General features: G+C 70.1%; 1 protein-coding gene across 1 annotated transcript; it reads left to right on the top strand.

Moving 5' to 3' along the window:
- The first annotated feature begins 321 nt into the window (after positions 1 to 321).
- On the top strand, positions 322 to 22,667 carry CHLRE_04g226700v5 (uncharacterized protein). The gene is made up of 18 exons (XM_043062017.1): positions 322 to 676; positions 1,008 to 1,098; positions 1,385 to 1,494; positions 1,658 to 2,654; positions 2,967 to 3,643; positions 3,845 to 4,256; positions 4,601 to 4,846; positions 5,112 to 5,342; positions 5,562 to 7,772; positions 8,004 to 12,446; positions 12,646 to 12,996; positions 13,195 to 13,302; positions 13,470 to 13,570; positions 13,835 to 14,182; positions 14,432 to 14,567; positions 14,704 to 14,846; positions 15,099 to 17,866; positions 18,080 to 22,667. Exons 1-18 carry the CDS (start codon positions 558 to 560, stop codon positions 21,193 to 21,195), a joined length of 16,608 nt encoding a protein of 5,535 aa, XP_042925369.1. The 5' UTR covers positions 322 to 557; the 3' UTR covers positions 21,196 to 22,667.
- Positions 22,668 to 22,971: the final 304 nt, after the last annotated feature.

Raw genomic sequence — 22,971 nt, 5'->3', positions numbered from 1 at the left:
AAGGCATGCGCAGGCAGTTGGGGCAGACCACCATGGGAGGCTATGCGAAGGCATTCCCCTGTCGTGCGCAAGACGTGGCCAGGCTGGGGCGTACGTGTTCAACGGTGAAACCGTCAAGTCAACTAAATAAACTAGGGTGCTGTCACACCGCAGGTAGGACTGGCCTGCGCTCGCGCGCGCTGGTGTGTGGCGGTGGCTGCAGTGGGGCTGCCGCTGGGGCGAGCGCGTCGGTTCAGTCGCAGCAGCCCATGCAGCAGTCACTCGTCAGCACCGTGCGAATAAGACGGTATACTGTTACTGAAACAAGTTACACGGTTACCGATAATGCATTGAGGGCTTGAGGAAGCGGGGTACAGACCAACACACCAGGTTTCTCACACGCGCACTCTGGCTTATGGTATTACATCATGTTTTTTAAATGACTAGCAATTGGTGTTTCTTATAGCAGCAACAGCGTAGCCCTCGTGCGCTAGTAGGGCTCGCGCTCTGGACGGAGGCATGGGGCGACTTGGCCACTTGTGCCAAATGGAGGAGCTGGATACTTCAAGCTGCATCCGATGAGAAGCTGGAGAACACCGCTATGGGCGGTGCTGCTCACGGCGCTGCTTTGTTTGGCCCGCTTGAGCTCGGCCGCTCAGGCGGATTGTGCTGCGACGCTTGAAAAGCTCTCTTTGAGGTAAGTAAACATGCTGGAATCAGCTTTCTGGACACGGGCAGAGGGTAACGACAGACACTTTACGGGTGTCTAAACGTCCTGAAGCCGTGCACGCGTTCATGCCGCTGCTCATGCGAGACTTATCAACCTGGCCATGGAATTACTTGGGCTGAAACCTTTAGGAATTCCGGGGTTGCGGCGCATTCGAGCGCGACACGCCGACGTCCCAGCCGCGCGCTTGAACCGGTCACGTTGTCCAAGGATAGCAACTACACACAGTCAAGTTTGAGCACATCTCGCTGACGGCAACCGGTTGACCGCCCGCATTCCCATCTGTTACTGCATATTGCAGCTGCGAGTCTTCTCCAGCACTCAACGTCAGCGCTGCCCTGGTGGTCGACTACATCCAGCAGGGCTGCCTACCGGAGTGGGAAGCCAACCAGGTGCAATTCGCGCGGGCTCGACGGCTTCTCACCCCTGTTGGCACGACGCACGCAAACCGGGGCGTGCCCCTGTGGTCTAAACCCGACCACGCACGACTGGGGCATCCTCCACTTGTGGAAGAGCGGCAAAATTTGTTTGCCGGCCCGAGGGCACGTTTGCCTTCGTGTCACACCGGCGTTAACACCTCGCGGTCCCCCACGCTGGCATGTCCGCACCCCGGCGCCCCACGCCACATCACGCCGAACCCTGCTTTCTCCTCTGCAAATCCCTCTTTGCCTGGTGCAGGCCCCTACCCTGGAGCTCCTTGTGGGCGCTGGTGTGGCGCTGCCGGAAGCTGTGCTGGCACAATTCCTGTCCGACACGGGCTGGGCGGTGCGGGTCACACCCTGGGATGAGTGAGTCAGGGCGGGGCCGGGCAGGGGTGGGGCTGTCACGGGGAGCCAGAGAGCACGCGCAAATTGCTACAGGTGGTCATTGCGTGGCTGGCCATGGGGTAGAGAAACGTCGGCGAGTTAGTCCCCAAGACCCCACTGACCTGGCGGCGGTGCGCACGCGCAGGGCCTCTGGCACAGCGCCGCCTCTTCCCGGCGGTGGTGCTGGCGGAAACAGCAGCAGCAGCAGCAACATCAACAGCAGCAGCGCGGGGCGCCGGGCCAAAGGGCGTCGCTCGCTCGCAGACGTTGGCTTTGGGTATGCCAGCACCAGCTCAGCAGCCTCCAGCAACAGCAGCAACAGCAGCAGCAGCGGGGCCCTGATCTCGGATCCGGAATCTGCGGCGTGGCGTGCCGCGCTGGCGCTGTCGTACGACGGCTGGATCCTGGACGCGCAACTGCTGCCAGGGCTGGGGTACGCGGGCGCCCTGGCACCCCCCTCCCAGCTGCTCGAGCCCCCGGCCGCCTTTGTGGAGCTGCAGCGTGCCACGCCGCCGCAGCTGCGGCTCTACGGCACGTCGTACGAGTACCGTACGGCGGCGCTTCCGCTCGGCCGCAACGGCCTTGTGCTGTACGGCAGCCGGGCGGCGGTGGCAGCGCTGTATCGCGACCCAGCCATGCGGCGGCGGCTGGGGCTGGGGCTGGACTCGGCAAGCAATGGAACCACGGGCACAGGGGCGGGCGGGGACGTGTCGGGCTCTGACGTGTCGCTGCCGCTGGTGTGGAGCTGGGAGCAGCTGGTGGATGCGGCGGCGGCGCTCAACGGCACTGACGTGGACGGCGACGGCGCCGCCGAGTATGGCATCTGCTTGGCGGCGGGGCCCGGCTGCCTGGGCCCGGCGCTTGTACAGGCTATTGCCGCGTCGTACCTGCAGACGTATGGCCCCAGCCAGGGGTGGCTGCTGGACACGAGGCGGATGGTGTGGCGGATAGATTCCGCCGGCTTCCGCGCGGCGTTGTGGACGCTGCAGCGGCTGCTTTCCTACGGCCCGCCGGAGCTGGGCGGCGACGGGAGTGGCGGGGCGGGCGCGAACAGGTGGCAGCCGCCGGCGTGCCGCCGGATGAATGTGGCGTTTGCTGAGGGGCGCTGCGCGTTTACCATCCATACGCTGAGCCATGTCAAGGTATGGTGTGGCTGTGCGGAGGTTTGGGGTGCGTGGTGGAAGCTGTGTGCGTGCGCGCGCGCGTGAGCTGCATATGGAAATGCGAGACTTGAGTTGGGAATGCGGGCATCAACGTGGTTGTGGGGACGTGCCGTTTGGTCGGAAAGCAGCAGCGAGACACGCCGGGCATGCATGTACAACGCATCGCACGCACAGCAGCCGTGCTTGGCCACTCCCTGAAGCCTGTCGGTATGCCCGCTGAACCTGCTCTACTCCTTCTCCACAACGCTGCACCAGCCCCAAACTGCCGCCGCCGCCCCGCCTCTCACGCAGGCTGCGCTCTCCTGGCCCGGCCGCGACGCCGAGGCGGTACGCGGCACGCGTGTCATGCTGCTGCCTGGATCCAGCCGCGTGGACGCGACCTCCGACGGTTGGATGGGCCACCTGCCGCACCGCGACGGCGGTTACCTGCAGGACTGTACGGCGGCGGACTGCCCGTACGCGGTTACGGTTAGTGGCGGCGGCGCCGCCGCCGGATCCAACGCCGCCCTGGGCAGCAGCTGGCAGAGCCTGTGGAGCGCGGCAGTAGCATGGTGGAAGGGCAGCGGCAGTAGCATTGGCAACGGCACCAGCGCTGGTGGAACCGGGGGAGGAGGCAGCGCACCGGCCGTGATCAACATCGCGCCGATGCCGTACGGCTTCCCCGTAAGCGGCGTCAGCGCCGCCGCGACGGCGGCGCGGCGCGTAGCGGCGGCGCGCCTTTTCGCGACGCTGGCGGCGCCGCCGGCGCAGCTGGCCTTGATGGCGCAATCGAACTCATCGCTTGTGCCGTACCGGCGGCTGTCGCTGGCGCAGTTGCAGGCGCAGGCGGTGGCGGTGGCGGGCGCCGCCGCTGCCGCTGCCGCTGTCGACCTGCGGCAGCTGCGGGACCTTAACGTTGTGGGTGACGTCATGGACTCGCACCCCAACGCCGCGCCGCCGCTGCGGCTGCCCGGCGCGGAGCGCACATGGTGGGTCTGGGGTTGGCGCGGGCATGGGAGGATTCCTCCACTGTGTGTCAAAGTGAACGCAAAGATTGGGTGATGCATGTGCTGCGAGCACTGGGGGTGCGGCGGGCGCAGTACTGTAGAGGGTAGGCTGCCTAGGCTGCCACCATGGGATCGCGGGATAGCTATTGATGTGCGTATGCTCCCTTTTTCCCTCCTACGTAGGCCCGTGTTGGAGCGAGTCGTGGCGATCCTGGCAGCCGACTCCGCCGGGCCATACGCCACGACGGGCCCCAACAACCCCACCGCGGACGACGAGCCGCGCGCGCCCAAGCCGTACGCCTCCCCCGCGGTTGCGGCGGCTGTAGCGTACGCGGCAACGGCGCTGCCGGAGGCTGTAGCAGCGGAGTTCATCCTGGCCGCCGGCAGTAGCACCGGCGGCAGTAGCAACGGCGGTAGCGACAGCGGTGATAGCGGCAGCGGCTCCGTGCAGTGGACCGAGCTGTACGGCAGTGCCAGCTTCGCGCCGGCCGGCAGCAGCAGCAGCCCGGCCGCTGCTACAGCCGCTGCCGTGCTGCGGGCGCAGTACCGTGCATCCATATCTTATCGGGCGCCTCTGGAGGCGCACGCAGACGAGGTGTGGGGGAAGGGCGGGGGGTTGCAAGGATTGGTACAGAGAAGTGTAGCGAAGTAGACAGCAGGCAGGGGGGGGGGTTGATTGCCCATGTCCGACGAGTATGTCCCATGGGGGCGGGCGGGGCTAGTGCTTTCCGATCGAAACCACCCGGAGGGCTTTGGAGCCGCGGCGATGCCGTTCGGTATGCGGTGTGGAGGCATCAGCCTGCGACTGGGGTCCGGCAGACGCATGCAGAGACAGTATTGGGTTGTGATCCCTGCGGTTGCTGTTGAGAAACGCGTAACCCCCCCGTTAACCTCGTCTCACCCTTACGTGTGCCCCTGCCCCAACTCACGCCACCGCAGCTACCGGATCCGGAGTCTTCCAGCAGAGGCAGCGCGCTGGTGGTGGGCCTGTCGGTGGGACTGGGCAGCGCGGCGGCGGCTGGCGCGGTGCTGCTGTGGCTGTGGCGGAGTAGCAGCGGCGGGCTGCTGCGCGGCGGCCGGGCGGGGCTGTTGCAGCGGCTGCTGCGGCCGGGCGGGTACGCGGGCACTGAGGACGACGGCTCGCGCACGCTCAACACATCTGCCTTCGTCGTGCTGGACATCCTGGTGGGTGTTGGGGTGCAGGGCGCGGGCCGTGGCGCAGTGGCGCGACACGAGGCCCGCACGTGACGCCGCAGCGGTTGCGCAGCCGCATCGGCGCCCGCTCAACCCGTGCCGCCCCATGTGCCCTGGCACGACACCAGCGCCACCGCACCACACCCGCATGTGCCCGCACGTGCCCAAACGCGTCCCAAACGCATCCCAAACGCATCCCAAACTCATCCCGAACGCGTCTCAAACGCATCCAAACGCGCCCCAATCACATCCACAGGGGCTGTCCGACCCGGCCATCCCCGACGTCCCGCGCGACGCCGCCCTCCGCCTCTGCCACGACGCCATCAAACAGCTCGCGCGGCGCTACAACGGCACCGCTGTCGCGCTGCCGGCGACGGAGCTGCCGCCGCCGTACGCTCGTGGCGCGGAGGCAGCGGCGGATGCGGGTGGTCTGGGAGTGGGCGGCGAGGGCGACGGCAAGATGCCGGGGCCGTCTGCTGCGTTCGGGGTGCGTGCGGGGGCTGCGCGGGCAGAAGAGACGGTGGAGGCAGTGGGGGCTGCGTAGCTTGATTCGTTTACAACCAGTATATCACGTATCGTTGCATGCGGAAGGGCCGAGGCACCCAAGCCTGGGTAGCTGGCCCTGTTGTTCTCCTCCCTCAGCCGTGCCCTGTGCACTCGCGCCCCGCTCTCTCCTGTTGACCTCGTGCTTTGTCCACGACCGCAGGCGGCCATGAACGCGGAAGTGGCGGCTACGCGCGGCTATGCGCAACAGAGCTGGGGTGGCCTGACCGTGAGCAGCGGCGTCGCCGGCGGCGACGGCGGCGGCGGCGGCGCCCGCACCAGCGCTCTGAGCTACGGTGCCGGTGGGCTTGGCTTCGGCCCCGGCCAGAGCACATACTACCCCAGCGGGCAGGGCGGCCCGGGCGTTGCTGGCGGCGGCGTTACCGGCGCCGACGGTACGGCAATGGCACCGGGCGCGCGGAAACTTTGGACGTACGACAGCGGTTACATGTCGATGACGTCACGTGACATGGACGCGCCGTCGGCGGCGACGCCGTCGGGCACGACCGCCTGGGAGCCGCTGCTGGGGCCGCCGCCGCCGCGGCTGCACGATGAAGTGGCGGCGGCGGCAAGGTCCACGGCGACGGGCGACGTCGCGGCGTCAACGTCGGCGGCGTCGGGCCCGGGACCGGGGGCGGCAGCGGCCGTTGTACGACAGGGCGAGCAAATGGACCTGTTCGGCACGATATCCTCGTACGATAGCGACTCGTTGAGCGTCCGAGACGACGCCGCCGAAGCACAGGTTGCTGCTTCTGCTGCCGAAGCCGCCGGCGTGGCGCCAGCTGATGACGGCGGCGGCGGCGGAGGCTCCGCGGCACCGTGTGGAACACCGCTGGACGCGATTGCGTTGTCGGCTCGTGGGCTAGTGGGGGCGGCGCTTGGCGACGGGAGCCGCGCACCGCTCGCCGCGAGTGATAGCTCGCGCTCGCGCTCACGCTCCCGGCCGCAGCCGCAGCTGCTGTCGGCAATACAAGCCTCGGAGGCGTCTGACACGGTCTCCGTGTGCCTGCCGGGCCCGCCCCTGCCGCCCTTGGACGCGCCGTGGCCCGCCGCACCTGCGGCTCCGGCCCCGGCGGCGGCGGCTGCATCATCGGAGAAGGACTCTACCACGGCGCCGCAGTCGTTGAGTCGCACAGGCGATCGCGGTGGCGGTGGTGGCGGTGGCGGTGGCGGCAGCCACGCGCTCGTACCCGTCGCCATGCCTACAGGGGCTTCCCGCAGTGCCGGCACTGTCCCTGGCCGCGGCAGCGCGGGACTTGCTGCAGCTGGCGTTGCCGTGGCGGCGTCATCGCTGCTGCGTAAGCACGTGCGGAAGCCGGTCACCGCCTCCGCCTCGTCCTCCGCCCTGACGGCCAGTCCAACGGCCCCGCGCAGCCACGCAGCACTTCGGCGGCAGCAGACGTCCCGCGCGCTAGGCGGCGGCGGCGGCGGCGATGGCAGCCTTGGGCCGGCGGCGCCGCCGCCTTCAGGCACGCCGCCCGGTGTTGGCGGCGGCAACAGTGTCCACGTGCTGCTTGCCGGCGTGCGGGAGGCGGTTGGCGACGAGGCGAGCTCGCCCTCGCATCCTCATCAGCAGGCACCGACACAGCCGCTGGTGCCGCTGCCTCCACTGCCGTACCCGCCTCCTTACCCGCCGCCGTACCCACAGCCGTACCCGCAGCAGCAGGCCGCGTCAGCGGCCCACCGCACCTTCAGTGCTGAGACGGTGCGGCTATTGCAGGAGATGGAGGCCGCCGGTGGCACCGCCGGCGCCGGCGTGGCTGGCGTGGCTGGCGTGCCGGGCGCGGCCGCCGGTGCCAGCCTAGGCGCGATGCTCCCCACGCTTCACGAGGGTGTGCCTGCTGACGCCGGTGCTGCGGGCGCGCCCATGCCGCTCTTGTCGCCGCACCTGCCGGGGCTGCCGCCGCGGCCGCCGCTGCAGCTGCCGCCTCGGCCGCCGCCGCCGCCGGTTGCCATGGCCGGCGGGCGCCTGGGGCGGTCCATGCCTGCGACACCGCTCGTGGGCTCGCAGCAGAGCCACCACCGCCTCTTCAGCGCATCGCCGCAGCCGCCGCGGCGGCCGCCGCCTTTCACACCGCTGGTCGGCCACGGCGTCTCCGCGACCGCCACCGCTGGCTTCCACGCAGCCGGCTCGCCGCCTGGCGCCGCCGCCGCGGGCAACGCACTGGCGTCGATCGCGTCGGCACCGCCGGCGACCACGCGCGGCGGCGCGCTGGCAGCGGCGATGGCGGCTGCAAAGGCGGCTGCGGGTGGCGGTGGCGGTGGCGGCGGCGGCGGTGCGGCTGCCGCCTCCATGGCATCGCCGCAGCCGACGCGGGCGGCACTGATGTTCAGCTCGGTGCATGATGCTGTGTGCTTCTGCGTGCATCTGCAGGTGAGGCAGCAAGAGCGTGAGGCAATGAGGCGGCGATTCTTGCCTGTCACATGCCTGTGCAATCGCTTATCATCTCGAGTGCTAAGCCGCATGTAGTCGCACTAATCCTTACCGCAGCTTCCTTGCATACTAACATGTGCTGGGCCTAGCTGCCAGCCAGCTACCTTGGTGTGTATAGTACTGACCACGGGCTGCTACTTGCGCGGTGCCTCAATGCGTCCGCACCTTCAGGCAATGTTGACTAATGCGCGCTGGCCGGCGGAGGTGCTGGAAGCTGCCAGCTGCCAGACCATAGCAGTGCGGCCACGCTCCGTCGGTGCCGCCGCCGCCGCAGCGGCGGCGGGTAAGGGTGGCGGCGCCGCCGCCAAGAACGCCACCGGCGATATGAGCGGCGGCGGCCGGGAGGGTGGCGGCGGCAACGGTGCTGGCGGCGGCGGCAACGGTAGGGACGGCGGCGGCGCTGGCGAGTCCGGTGGCGGCGTGGTGGTGGCGTCGGCGCAGTCATCGTTTGTCGTGACGTCACCGTCGCCGTTTTCCGCCGCCGGCGCCGTTGACCGGATGAAAAGCCTCATCAGCGGAGGGGCGCGCGGCAAGAGCGTCCGGCTGCTGCGCACGCCTATGTCGCCGCGCCTCGGCGGCGGCAGCGTCGGCGCCCTCCCCAGCCCGGCGCCCAGCCGGGAGCCGATGGCCGTCGAGCGCTCCATGCCAAGCGTCAGCCGCTTCGCTCCGCAAGGCGGCGGCGCCGTTGCACTGGCATCGCCGCAGTTAGGCGGTGGCGGCAGCGCCAGCCCGCGCTTCGGCGGCGGCGGTGTCGGCGGCGGCGGCATGTATGGCTCCGACACGTGGACCCCAGGGACGGGCGGCGGGCTCGGCTCGCAGGCCTGCTCCCGCGCCGGCAGCGTCACCGCCGCCACCAGCGGCGCCATGCACCACCTGTACGGCACCAGTCCTGCCGGCGCCGGCGGCGCGATGGGCGCGGTCGGCGGCGGCGCTGTGGGTGGCGGCGCGGGGGTTGCGCCCGGCGGCGTGCCCGGCAGCGCAACGCCGCGGTCGCCGCTGGGCCCCAGCTCTCAGCCCGCGGGCGCGGGTGGTGCTGGCGGCGGTGCTGGCGGGCCGGGTGTGCTCGTGTCGCGGCTCGGCAGCGCAGGCGGCTACTATCCAGCCGCCGGCTCTTCGTATGGGAGCAGTGGCGCCGGGATGCTGTACGGCTCTATGCCATTACCGCCGCCGCTGCCTGCCGGCGCCATGGCGGCAGATGGCGCCGCCGCCGCCAATGGAGCGCTGATGCTGTCGCCAGCGGCGCAGCGCGCCGCCGCCGCCGTCGCCAGGCTTAGCTCGCAGCAGCGGGCGGTGCAATGGCGGCTGGCAGGGCGCGGCTCTGTTGAGAGCGGCACTGCGTACGGCGGCGGCGGTGCTGGCGGCGCCGCCGGCTCGGAGGGAAGCCCCTCCTCGGCGTCCTACAGCGCGACGACCGCTGCCGCGTCGGGCGTAGCCGGTGGCAGCCGCCTTGCGGGCGCCAGCGGCGCCGCTATGCCGGTTGGGCTGTTCTCGGCTGCCGCGTACCGGGGCGCGGTTGCGGCCATCGGCGGCGGTGGCGGCGGCGGCGCGCCCAGCGGCCGGCTGGGCCACGGCCTGTACCACTCCGTGCTGGCGTCTGCGGTGCCGACAGGAAACAGCGAAGCCTCGGAGCAGCTGTTGCGAATGGGCACGGCGGGCGGCGTCACGGATTTAGTCATGGGTGATATGGAGCTAGACACAGCGGACATGGCGGATCCCGCCGCTGCAACCGCCGCCAACGGCAGCGCTGGCGGCGGCGGCGGCGGCGCCGTTGCGATGGACGCGCTGCAGAGCGCCGCCGCCGCAGCCTGGGGCTCGCCCACTGGCGCCCTGGCGGCGGCGGCGGCGGCGGCGGGCGCGGCGGCGGCGCCGGCGCCAAGGACGTCGTCGGCTGCGCGCGTTGTGGACACGTCAGCAATCACGCTGGCTGCGGCGGTTGCCGGGCTGGCGGGCGGCGGAGTCGTGGACCCTGGGGCTGATGACGGCGACGACGGTATCGAGATAGGTGACGGCCTGGGAAATGCGATGACGGGCATTGAAATAGGCGATCCCGACGCCGACGAGGAAGACCTCGATTCTGTCCAGGGCCTTGGAGAGCTAGGAGAGGAGGAAGACGACGGCGCATTCGAGGACGAGGACTCGCAAGCACGGCTGCAGGGCTCATTCAGCATGCGACGCGCGTCAGCCACCGCCGCCGCGTTGCTCTCAACGTCGCTGGGCGGCGGCGCCACTAGCAGCGGCGGCGGCAACAGCGGCGGCGGCAACAGCGGAAATGGCGGTGGCATGGGCGCCGGCAGGGCCGGGCCGGGCCCGGTTGCGGAGGCAAGTGAGCACGACCGTAACAGTGACGGCGCGCAGGCGGGCGCTACAGGCTTCGACCCGGCGCGTGGGCCGGCCGTGGCGGCCGCCGTGCGCCGCGCGCTGTTGTCACAGGTCAGCGGCTTCAACGGCCGCGGCGCCGGCGCGGGCGCCGGTGTACAAGCGGGCAGAATTCTGAACGGCGGCGGCGGTGGCGGCAGCGATGGCGGCACGCCTGCCTCGGCGCCACGCCGCCGCATGCGGCCCAACCTGTCTGTGGAGCTGCCCGCATCATCACCGCCAGGCAGCGACGCTGACACACTCGAGACCGTGATGCCTGACGCCGGCGCCGGCGGAGCTGGCGGCGGCACGCTGACCGCGCCGGGGGCTGCACAGCCGCCGGCGCAGTTCGGACCCTCGCGTGGCGCCACGGTGCCAGCCACAGCCGCCGGGCCCTTCAGCACCGCCAGTGCTACAGCCTGGCTCTTCCGGCAGCAGCTGCTGCAGCAGCAGCTACAGCTCGGAAGCCACGCCTCCACCGACGCTTCCTCTGCTACAGCCGGCGGCGGCGGCTACCACCAATCCATGCCGCTGGCGCAGTATTCATTTGGAGTGTTTGGGGACGGCTCGGAGGCCGGCGGCGGCAGTGGCATGGCCGCGGGCCCAGTCAGCGCCAATCTTGTCAAGCTGCCCGCGCTGCGCGCCAGCGCCGGCAGCGGCGGCGGCGGCGCCAGCCCTCTGCCTGGCGGCGGCGCAGCCGCAGGCGCGGGGCTGTATGACGGACTGATGGGGCCGACAGTTGCGGCAGTAGCGGCGGCGGCGGCTGGCAGTCCGCACTTTCAGCAGCAGTCGGCTGGTATCACGGCTGGCGCCGCCGCCGGGCCGGCGCCGCCGGGGACGGTGCGCAGCTTCGGCGAGCAGGTGCGGATGACCTTCGAGACGATCGAGTGGACGTCGGAGGAGCGCGGCGAGGAGGGGGTCACCGTCATCTTCAGGGGCCCCCGGATCGTGTGCGGCATCAGCACGTGGCAGTACGGCGACGACGAGCCGTGCGACTACCAGCCGTACGACCCGGCAGATAACGAGGCCGACGCCGATGCCGCTGACGCCGCCATCCGCGGCCGCCGCGGCCGGCTGGACGTGCCGGCAGCGGAGGCCGATGGCGGCGCCGCCGACAGTGCGGCGGCAGAGGCGGCGGTGGCGGCGCCAGTGGCGCCAGCGGCGGCGATGGCAGTGGGCTCAGCGGCAGTGGAGGGTCACTTTGCACGGAGCACCCTTGAGGCGGCCATGGCTGACGGTTTGGCGCCGCCGGTTGCTGCCACAGCGGGTACGGCCGGAGGTGGCGGCGGCGGCGGTACGGCGGCGGTGGCGGCCGATGGTTACACGTTCGGCAATCCGCTGTTTGGCGGCTCGGGTCCTGTTGCCGTCGCCGCCGCCGCCGCCGCCGCCCGCGACGGCGGCGGCCTGTCGGCCGACGGCATGCTGCTCATGCCGCCAGGCGCCGCCGCCACCCTGACTGAGTCGCTGCGCTCCGCCGCCACCACCATGGTGGGCGGCGGCGGCGGCGGCGGCGGCGCGTACTCGGCCTCCATCGGTGAGGCCTCCTCACATCCGGTGCAGGGATTTATCAGCGCCGGCAACATGGGCGGCGCCGCTGCTGCTGGCGGCACCGCCGCCGGCCGCGGCACGGGCTCAGGTGTCCTGCCTGGCGCCGCCGCCGCCGCCGCCAGCACGTCCATATTAGGATTCGGCATGCTGGGTGGCACTGGCTACCCCAGCAGCAGCGGCCTGCTACCTGTCACCATGGCGGCGCTGCCCACGCCACAGGGCGGCGCCCGTTATACGCCCGGGGCAGCTGGAGGGGGCGGCAGCGCCAGTGTCGGCGGCTTCAGCGGCGGCATCGTGGGCCTTGGCGGCGGCAGCGCCGGCGCGTCTGAGTACGGCATGTTGCCGTACGGCAGGATCGCCGCCGCCGCCGGCGGCACTGGCAGCGGGCTCAGTGACGCCGCCGCCGCCGCCGCGGCCCTGGAGCGTTACGGCTTCGACTTTAACACCATCGGCGGCGGCGGCGGCGGCGGCGGCGGCGGCGGCCCATTGGCGCCGCCATTAGCTCCGGTGGTGGCGGCGGCCCCGCCGCCGCCGGCGGGCGGCCCGTACCTTGCGGCGATGGTCACCGCGAAGAGGAGGCAGAGGCGGCGGCTGCCGGCGCCTTTGCGGCGCGCGTTGGCGATGTGCGAGGCGGGTCAGGGCGGGTTCGTGCTGCTGGACGGGCCCACATACAGCTCCACCAGTCAGGAGATGCTGCAGGAGCAGTGCATGGTGAGCCGCGGGTGCACGAGGCGGTATGCAGGGTGCTAGGGCGCGTGCGTAGGGAGCGTGAGGGCGTGGGGCAGCAGGCAGGGAAGGAGGGAGGGAGGAAGCGAGGGGCGCTTAGCAGCCCATGCTTTCAACGTGCATGCGTGCGTGCTTCAGCGTCACTGTGTGTATGTGTATGTGTACATCCGCCCCCTCCACACAGATCCTGCACATTGGCGACTACCTGCTCCACGGCGCCAGCACCGCCGACTACCTCCAGCTCCGAGACGGGGCCGACGGAGGCGCTGCCGCCAACGGCGTCCCCAGCAGCGCCTACCGCCGCGCCGCCACCAGCGGCCTGGCGGGCGCTGGCGGCGGCGCGCCGCCGCTGCTGCTGACGCAGCCCTCCTCGGGCGCGGCCGCCGGCGAGCCGCCGCTGGACTTGTACCTGGCACTGGACTTCGCACACCTGGCGCGGCTGTGCTACCTGCGGCCGCTGGCGGGCGCGGAGCAGATGAGCCTGGGGCTGCTGTCGGCGCCCGTCAACGCCGCCTCCATCTGCTTCACAATCGTGGTGCGCAAGAGAGAGCGACTGTGGGCAGGGAGCGACCTGACGCACCCAGCCCGCACCCTCCCCGCCATGCCCCGCACCCTCCCCGCCATGCCCCGCACCCTCCCCGCCATGCCCCGCAGCCCGTTGCAAACTCGTGAACCAACCATTCCGTTTCGGCGCTTTCCCCAACCCTGCTGTGGTCATGTGCCTCGCTCGCAGGTGGGCATGCAGACTCTGCTGGCCTGGAACAAGGAGGCGGCCAAGGAGGCTCTGGCGGTGCTGCGCGCGGCGGCGCTGCCGGCGCTTCTGCGGCACGGAGGATACCTGGTGCGCGTGGCCCGCGCGGGCGTAGCTGCTGCGTGCGTGGGCGCACACACAACAGCAACTCCTTCCTCAATACCACACACACATACGCATGCATACCAGCGTGTTTGATTCCTTGTGCTGTCAACAAGCATGACTGCTTTATCCGCCTGTCGCACTGCCTTCTGCAGGTTGAGGACGCCGACGGGCTGCTTCTGACCGCCTTCCCCAGCAGCCGCGCCGCACTGGCCTGGGCGCTGGAGTGCCAGGCGGAGGCGAAGCACCTGGACTGGTGGGTGCAGGGGGAGGTGCTAGTGTAGGCGTGGGAGTGGGCTAGGGCGTTTCTGTGTGATGTGGTGCGGTTGCGGTGCGGTGCGAGGCAAGTGCAGCCCCAGTGTCCATATCCAGCCGTACACAGCCATGCCGCAAACAAGAGAAAGTTACCGTCGTTCGCATTCGGCTTGCTGAACGCAGACATATCGTACATGTGGTAGTAACTTACGCTCTACAGCGACAATGAACACAATTAACGCAATGTCCTCCTTGCTTGCTGCAGGCCGGACGAGATCCTGGACCATGCGCTGTGCGAGCCTGTGTACGTGAAGGACGAGGAAGACGATCTGGACGGCGCCGCCATCACCGCCACACACAACGCCAGCACCAGCGCCGGCTACACGCCCCCCGGCGGCGCCACCGGCACTGGCACAGGCACAGGCACCGGCGTCGGCTCCAGCCCCTTGCCCTCGCTGCAGCTGCCGCAGCACTACAACTCAATCCTGGGTGGCGGCGGCAGCGTGGCGGCGGCGCCGGCGGCGCCGCCTTCGCGGGGCCCCAGCGCGGACGGCGTAATGCGGGCCCCAGGCCGCAGGTTCAGCGGCGGCGGTGGACGCCACCTCGTGTTCAGGTGCGGGCCATCTCGGGTGCCGCCTTAGCGATAGCGTGTGCTTGCATGCCGCCACCGCAACACACGCCGCCGCCGCCGCCACCGCCGGGCCGCTCCAAACACACGAAAGAACCACATGCTCGGGCACTGCTTGCTGCTTTGCTCCCTGCTCACCTCACCGCGTTAGAAAGCACACCTTCGAACAAACTCTACAAAGGAAACTGCCGTGCCGTGTTGCGCATCAACACATTCTTTCCCTGACGACCGCAGGGGCCTGCGCTTCAAGTCGGGGCTGGACTGCGGCGACGTACTGGCGCGCGTGCACACCACCACCGGCCGCATGACCTACCGCGGCAGGGTCATGAACCGGGCGGCGCGCATCGCGGGCCTGGCCACGGCGGGGCAGGTGGGCGGGTTTAAGTGTGTGTAAGTGTGTGTTTCAAGTGCACATGACTGTTCATGTACATGTTTGGTACAACCTCCAGCTGCCAGCCAGGCCAACCGCCGCACCGCCGCCGTACAACTGCCACCCCCTACTGCAGGTTCTGTGCAGCCGCGGTCTGTGGGACGACAGCGGACTGGAGACGCAGCCGGATCTGGATCCAGCGGCCCTGGCGGTTGGCGAGAGCTGCGGCGAGGTGGCGCTCAAAGGCCTGGCCGCCAAGATGGAGGTCATCAACTGCATGTGAGATATTTGTGGGGGCTTGAGAGTTCGTGTTCCAGTTTAAGTTTGGGGTGCCAGCGATGTTAGTTTCTGGCTGGGAGCCATGTGTGGTTGGGTAATGCAATGGGAGCCGGAAGTGAGCGAGCCGCTGCGGGTGCGGCTTGCAATTCAGGGTCTATCCTCGTTTCCTTACCCCATGACAAACCGTGCCGAATCGTGCCAAACCGTACCCAATATGCGCCCATACGCCAACGGTCTCCCCCCCTTCCCCAGCCGCGTCCTGCGAGCCGACATGCTGCTCCACCAGCACAAGGCAGCAGCCACCGCCGCCGCGGCCGCCGCCGCCGCCGCCGCGCTTTCCGCCGCCGGCAACGCCATCAGCGGCAACTTTGCCCAGCTCTCCATGCTCTCCACCTCCACCAGCGTCGAGGCCCTCCACTCGCTCGTCAGCGCCACTGCGCGTGCTGCCGCGGCGGCGGCGGCGCTGTCGCGCCACCAGACCGGCGCCGGCCAGGAACTGGCGCCGTACGATCTGGGCGCAGCTAGCGGCGGCGCGGCCCCGGTGGTGCCGTCCGCAGGGCCGGCTGGCGCCGCCGCGTTGCTTGCAGCGTCGCCGCTGGCGAGCGCCGCCGATGTCGACGCCGACGGCGGCGGTGGCTCGCTGGGGGCGATGGAGGTACGCACGGACGGAGCGGGTATGGTGCTGATGCAGGCAGTGCCGCTGCTGTCGGACTCGGAGAATGACTCGGACGGCGGCGGCGTGAGCCGGGCCTCCGCCGCCGCCGCTGCCGCCGCCAGCGCGCGGCGCGCCGCCGGCGGCGCACTGGGCAGGGCTGGGCCGGCGCTGCGGTCGCGGCACTCGGTCGGCGGTACCGCCGGCGCCGTCTCTGGCGGCGCCGCCATCGCGTCGCGGTACGGATCTGGCGGCCGGCGGCACCTGGTAACATTTGACAGCACGGACATTGCGGCGGCGGCGGCCATGGCGGCGGCGGGCAGCTTTGGCGGCCGCGGCACCAGTGCTAACGGTGGCGGCGGTAGCGCACTGGGGCGCGTCGGCATCGCTCGTAGCAGCGTCCCTGCGCGGACTGCCTCCCGCGCCTCTGGACCGGGCGCGCACCCCGGCGCCTCTAAAGCAGGCGGCGGCAGCGCAAGCGGCGCCAAGGACCCGGCCATGGCGGCGGCGGCCGCCGCCGCCGCGGCGGCGAAAGCAGCGGCGGCGCGCGTACGGCGTGCCAGCCTCATGTCCACTCAGCAGTACATGGAGCGTGTGGGTGCTGGCAGTGGCGTGCCTGGTGGCGGCCATGGCGGCGGCGGCAACGCCGGCGCCGTGGCGGCGGCTGCCGCCGCCGCCCTGGCGCGGCCGTCTGGCGGCGCCGCCGGAATGGGCATGGCGCCGATGCTTCTGGGCAGCGAGGAAGACAGCATGGCGGAGCGATTGGCGGCGGAGTACAGCAGCGGCGCCGGCAGCGACGGCGGCGCCAGTGACGGCGATGGCATTGGGTTTGACTGCAGCGACCGGGACGACGACGCCGACGGCGGCGGTGGCGGCGGCGGCGGCGGCGGCGAGCGCGGCTCTGCTGGCGCCGCCGGCGTCGCTGCGCTTCGCGGCATGCTCCGACACAAGCGGTCCAGTGCCGTACGGCTACCCGGTGCAGCCGCCACGGGCTCTGGATCCATCCCATCGGCCGCCCCTGCAGGCGGCGGCGCCGCCGCCGGTACAGCTATGGGCGGTGACGCCGCCGCCAGCCGCCTGCTTGCGGTGACGGCGGCGGCCAAGCTGCGCAAGGCCGTGAAGCACGCGGTCATGCGCTCTGGCGGCGACGACGAGCTGGAAGACGAGCTGATTGGCGCCGCCGCCGGCGCCGGTGCCGGGGGCCTGGCGTCGGGGGCAGGCGGGCACGGCAACGCGCGCGCCGCATTGACGGCGGCAGCAGCAGCGGCGGCGGGCGCCAGCGGTACCGGGGCTGCATCGAGCCGGCGGCGGCCGCCGCAGCGCCGCCCCACGGAGACGGCGAAGGCCGTCGGCGGCAGCATCTTTGACCGCCTGCGCAACCTGGCGAGTCCAGCGGCGGCCGCCGCCGGCGGAGACGCCGCCGCCGGCGGGGACGCCGGAGCCGCAGGCACTGGCGGCAGCGGCGGCGCCAAGTCGCCTCCGGCGGGGGCTCTGGGCAAGAGCAAGAGCATTCGGCAGCGGCTGGGCTTTGGCCTGGGGTTGGGACGCACCAGCGCGGGCCGACGCCACGGGGAGGAGGATGAGGACGACGAGCTGGAGGAGACCTACCGGCCCCAAGCCTCAGCCGCGTCGGAATTCTTTCCCTCGCGCGCCGCCTCCTCCGCACGACTCTCATATGCCCGCGCGCGCCTGCGCGCCCTGCCTGGGTCCTTTAGCCGCGGAGAGCTGCCGCCGCCACCTGGTTCTCCCGGCAATCTGCGGCAGCCCGGCAGCGGCGGCGGCGGCGGTTTGCTCAGTCCCGACAGCCGCCGGGGCGGCAGCCGTGGTGGCTTGGCGGCGGCGCCGTCGGCAGCGGGGGAGCTGTCGCCGATGCGATCCTTTGCATCCATGTCCATTCTGCGACACGGGTTGCTCGGAGGAGGCGATGGCGGAGGAGGCGGTGGAACTGGCGGTGGTGGCGCAGGCGCAGGGGCTGGAGGCGGCGGAGGCGGAGGCAGCATGCTAGGCAGTGGGCTCAGCTTCCGCCGTGGCGCGTCGCTGTTGCAGACGTCGGTGCTCACCACCACGGACGTATCTGGGGATGCCAACGCCAGTGGCGCCGCCACGCCTGCCATTGGTGGCGTCGCCGACGGCGGCCCCAGCGGCGCCGCCAGCCGGCGTGGCACCGCCAACGCCATGCTGCCGATGTCGCTGACGCAGCAGCACCTGCGCACCTCGCCGAGTGACCTCCACAGCTCCGGCGCCGCCGCCAGCCCCGTACGGCAGCCGCCGCAGGTGCCGCCGGCGGCGGCTCGGCTGGTCACCGTACAGCAGCAGCAGCACCTGAGCTCGTATGGGATTCTTGAGGACGACGACGAGGAGGTGGAAGGTGGGTGGTTTGAGGCCTGTGTGCGCTTTCGTGCGCTGCGGACATTGCAAGTGTATCTGGTCACAGGTACCATGTCTCGACACTTGGTGACCCAGTGTGGCGCTGACGTGTGTCCAGTGCCTTCAACCTGAACACAGACACTTGCATCTTGACGGTCGTGGCCCATGGTCAAGCCTCGGTATATTTCGGTCCCGCACTGATTTACGCACGCAGACGACTCCAACCTCACGGCTACAGATGTACTGCTGAGGTCGGGCGGCGCAGGAGCCTTCCGCCTCCACCACATCGGCACTGCCAGCGGCGCCGCAGCCTCCCCCGCGCGGGAGCCACCCACGACGCCGTCAGGGCAGGCGGCAGCGGCTGGGGCGGCGGCGGCGCCGTCGCTGACCAACCGCCTAGCCTCCTTAACCACCTCCTTCCTCCGCCGCGGCAAGCCGCCCACTCCCACGCAGACGCTGCCCGCGCAATCGCAGCTTCAGCCCCCGGCGCCAATGCAGCTCAGTCCGGGCCCTCGGCTACAGCCGGCAGCGGCGTCGGCTACAGCATCGCAGGGGCAGGCGCTGTTGGTGTCAGTCAACGCACGCACCACACCGGCATCGCCGGGCGGTCATGCCATGCACGCGGACACGCACAGCACGCACAGCATGCTGCTGGACACATCCAGTGGCGGCATCGCGGCGGCGGCGGCGAGAGCCGACACGCCGCCGCCCGCCACGGAGCCAGGCGCAAAGGCAACAGCCGCCGCCGCCGCGGCGGCGGCCGCATTCCGACGCGGCTACGTCCAGGGGCCGGCTCCTCTTCCGTCCGGTGGAAGCCTGCCGCCGGGCCTGCTAGGCGGGGCGACCGCCGTCGCCATCATCAGTGGTGGCGGCGGCGTTGGGGGCGGCGGAAGCCCGCTGATGTCGCGTCTGGGCTTGGCCAGCTCATTCACCGCTGCTTCGTCAGACACACGGGGTCAGGCGGCGCACCCAGTGCCCGCCGGGCAGGTTAAGGAGAAGGAGGCAACGGCGCTGACGGCTGGCCGCGGCCGGCACAACACGGCTACCGGCATCATTCCCGCTGGCGCCACCGTCGCCCCCGCGGGCTCGCTGCGCCGGACGTCGGTGGCGGCGGTGGGGTCACCCGGCCCAGGGACCGCCGCCACACACCACCATCACCATCATCAGCACATGCTCTTCCAGGCGCACTCGTCGCACCTCAGTGCCTTGATGGCTGCGGCGGCGGCGGCGGGGCCTGCCGCATACGAAGTCATCGGCGTCGGCGCACGTGGGCTCCGCAGCGGCGGTGGCGGCGGCGGCGACACAGTCCCCGCGGCCCGCAGCCGCACATCCTTCCGTCGCAGCTCCACCATCGCCGCCCTTGCTTCCGGCACAAGCGCCCACGCCCGGGCTCGATCCGGCGACCTGCGTCACAACATCAGCGGCCCCGGCTTGGCGCCTGCCGCCGCCACCGCCGCCGCCGCCTCAGCCACTGGCGACGGCTACGCGCGCGCCCATAGCGCCGTCGGCCTGCCCGGCGGCCGCCGCGGTGTCGTGGCGTCGGCGGCGGTGACTCCGGTGCCGTCGACGCCGAATGTGCGCTCCGGGTCCCAAGGCGACCCAAACAGCAGCAGCGTGCCCGGTGCCGCGGGCGGAGCAGGTGGTGGCGGCGGTGCGCTCAACAGCTTCTTCTCCACCATCCACAACTTCCTGGGCTTTGGGCCAGGCGCCAGTGGCGGCGGCGCCACCGCCAGCGGCGCCGCAGGAGGCGCGCTTGCGAGCGTCGAGGGTCACGGCCACGACATGCCTCTGACACGTCAGCACAGCGCCCTACCGCACTCCAGCCCAGTCCGTTCCGGCGTCGGTGGCGGTGGCGGCGCCGGTGGCGGCCCGCGCGCGAGCGCTGTCGCTGCCGGCGGCCGGCAGCGCTCCCACCGCTCGCCTGCTGCGGGCGGCGAGGCTGCCGCCCTGTTCGCATCCGGCTCCGTCACGGTGGCCTCCGCAGCTGCCATGGCCGCAGCCGCTGACGGCGCCGCTTCCGCCGGCACGCTGGCGGGCTCGGCTCCGGCGCCGCTGGCGGCGCGTCAGGCGCGGCGGCGCTCGGTGATCGAGGTCAGCGGCAATGTGATGGTCCTCAACGCCGGCGCCACCTACGCCTTGGGCTGGCAGCTTGAGCCCCAGGGCACCGGCGCTCCTGGAGCCCCCGGCGGTGGTGGCGGGCCCGGTGACGCGGGTGAACAGCAGTCGCCCCGCCGCCGGCGCAGCCAGCGACTGGTCGACGACGCTCCTGGCGGCGTGTTTGGCGGCGGCGGTGGTGGCCTGTTCGGCCGGGCAAAGTCCGGAGAGAAGGAGCGGGGCTTCTCATCAATGCGGCGGCAGTTTTCCCGCGGAGTGTCTGGGACGCTTGGTGGCAGCGGCGGTGGTGGCGGCGGCGGTGGGCTGCCGGCCGCGAAGTCCGCGACGTTGCCATCGGCTGCCAGCGTTGCAAGCCCGGCGGCGGCGGCGGCGGCGCGGATGGCGGCGGCGTCAATGGCGGCGGTGGCGGCAGCTGGCGGCGGAGTTGCCGGTGTGGACGTCCTGGCGATCCCGTCCAGCGAGCTGCCGGTGAGCGGGGAGCTCTTTTCACCGGCGACGGCGGCGGCTGTGCCGCTGGCGAGCGCCACAGGTGGCGGCGGCGGCGGCGGCGGCGGTGGGCTGACGTGGCTAGCCCGTGGGCTGAGTGGCATGCTGCTGCAGCGGACCAACAGCGGCCGCGCACACGGCACCGTCGCGCCCGCGCCAGCGCCCTTCTCCAATGCCAGTGGCAATGGCGCTGCAGCCGGCGAGGGCGGCAGCGCAGCCGCCGCGGCGCAGGTGTCGCGGTGGGTGAGTGCAGGCGGCGGCGGTGGCGGCGGTGACAGCTCCTACGTCGTATCCGTCACAGCGGCGGCCGCCGCGTCTGGTGGTCTGGTGGCGGCAGCTACGCCTGGTGGTCTGGCGTCCAGCGGCACTGGTCTGCCTGGTGGTCTGCCGGACAGCGGTGATGTCCCCTCGGCGCAGTCGGAGCTGGCTTCTGGCGTAGGCAGCGGCGGCGGCGGGGGAGGCGCCGGTCACGGTGGCGGATTGGGAGGCAGCCGGACGGCCACCGTCGGCGTTGCAAAGTCAACTCGCAACCCGCTGAACAGCGAGCTGAGCGGCGCAGGCAGTGCGGGGATGGAGGGCGGCCGCGGCAGAGGTGGAGGCGGAGGCAGCCCGGGCAAGAAGTTGCGGCGGCGTGGGAGCGGGCGCAGTAGGGACGGCCATAGCAGCAGCGGCGGCGGGGCTAGCACCGGTGCCACTGCTGCACACGACAGCCCTGACGAGGCTGCGTAAGGCTCGTCCGTGTCACGACGGCCGGGGCGAGTTCAAAGTTTGGAGATTGCTGGTTGGGACACTGAGCATTGCGCACCGCTTATCCCGCATACGCACACGCACATACACAGACTTGTGCGCTTCCTTTATCTTGTGCCCGCTAAAATCGCTGAAGCAGGCATTTTGGTTGCACCAAGTGCACGATGCATTTTGTTTGCAAGGCTGGTACGCTGAGACGAGCAGAGCACGTGCGTTAGCGCCGTGATAGTATATGGCACATCGCGCAGGCAACATGACAGGCCCCGTATAAGTCGGACACGTGACACGTCAAGCCACACCGCAGTACGTCCTGTGACACACACTGACGCGGCCAGATGCAACAGAAAGCGGTTGGGTGGCGCTGCATTGAAGGTAACCGCAAGGTGCATCAATGGCACCTTCGTGCATTAGTAACGATGGTGAAGGAGAGAGAACTAGTAGCATGCTGCACCTGAGCCGTCCATGCTGCTTGCGCGTGGCACGTACACTCAACCACCGCTGCTTAAGTACTAGGGCTGGGAGGGAAAGACTCGCAGTGGCAAGCCTGTTTGCCACTATATGCTGCATGTGATCATTGCACTTGAGGACTTTCAAGGAGGTGATTGGGCAGTCGCGTTTGCAGTGGCATAAGAGATTGACAGCGCGCGCCATGCATTCCAGGCGGCGGTGCCAATGGAGCGAGAAGGGCTGTGGGATTGATCTGCTACCGGGATTTGCAACTTCAATGCACTGGACTCACTCTTTCTTGATGGCTCATACCTTGTTTTGTGTGCTTCCTTTGTGTATTAAGCGTTGCGTATTGAAGAATGACGAGAGGGATTTGCGGCGCTGTCAGCACCTTGCGAATGCGGATCTACTCTTCGCCAGCAAGGGTGCGCAGTGCGACATGCACCCTTTCTGTTCCCTTAGAGAGCACACAAGGGAAGGAGGTGCGTGGTGCCGTGTTTGCGTTACCGGCCTTTGTCTTTCTGAGAGGCGGCATCGATGCATGCTCTGCCGTACATGAGAAACCCAGGGGTTATTAGTGATATCAAGGGAATGCCCCGCACGTGCTTCGAAGTTTGGACTCGACACTGCTGTCTGTTGGACCGCCGCTCGACCGCCTGCACAGGCACGATGCATACGGTATGCTGCCGCTGCAACTAAGGCAATAACGTGTTGCGCTAGTGAGCAAGCGAGTGGGGGGCATGAGGAGCTGCGGGGAGGAGGGCAGCGGGAGAAGGCATGCGGACCCCATTGATACGGTAGTCAGTCAGGTGGAAGATGCGGCCGGCCGAAGCTGGGTGCTGGGTGAGTTGCGGGCGTTTGTGCGGGGGAGAAGACCGTGAGTGTAGAGGCATAGGCTGCAGGTGGACAGAAAGGAAAGGTCACGGATGGACGTCGTGAAGGGGCCATCTCGCTTGCTGCATCCATCGTGTGGACAGCGTAACATCAGTGTGTAATAGAGAAGATGTCTCATTCTCTCCGACGATTTTAGTAGTGTGGTCTGGGCGGGAGGCAAGCAGCCGTGCTCAGCAACCTGCACGGCTCTGCAAGGAGCTCCTGTACTGCTCGCGCAAAAGGCAAGGTCTGGCAAGGTCACTTTGCTCAGCAGTCAGCACCCACTTGCCTGAAGAGTAGTAGCGCGGTGGGGCGCTGGCTGGGCATTCCGTTGCCGTGGCCCTCGGGACCTGAGTCGCCTGCGGGCAGTCGGTCATGCAGGCGGGTGCTGCCATGGGGAACGACTGCCGCGGACTGCCCGCTGCTATACAACAGCAG

The sequence above is a fragment of the Chlamydomonas reinhardtii genome, chromosome 4 (genome assembly GCF_000002595.2).
Source record: "Chlamydomonas reinhardtii strain CC-503 cw92 mt+ chromosome 4, whole genome shotgun sequence".
Classification (NCBI taxonomy): Eukaryota; Viridiplantae; Chlorophyta; class Chlorophyceae; order Chlamydomonadales; family Chlamydomonadaceae; genus Chlamydomonas; species Chlamydomonas reinhardtii.
The sequence above is the reverse complement of the archived record's forward strand: the minus strand, read 5'-3'. Positions and strand labels throughout refer to the sequence as shown.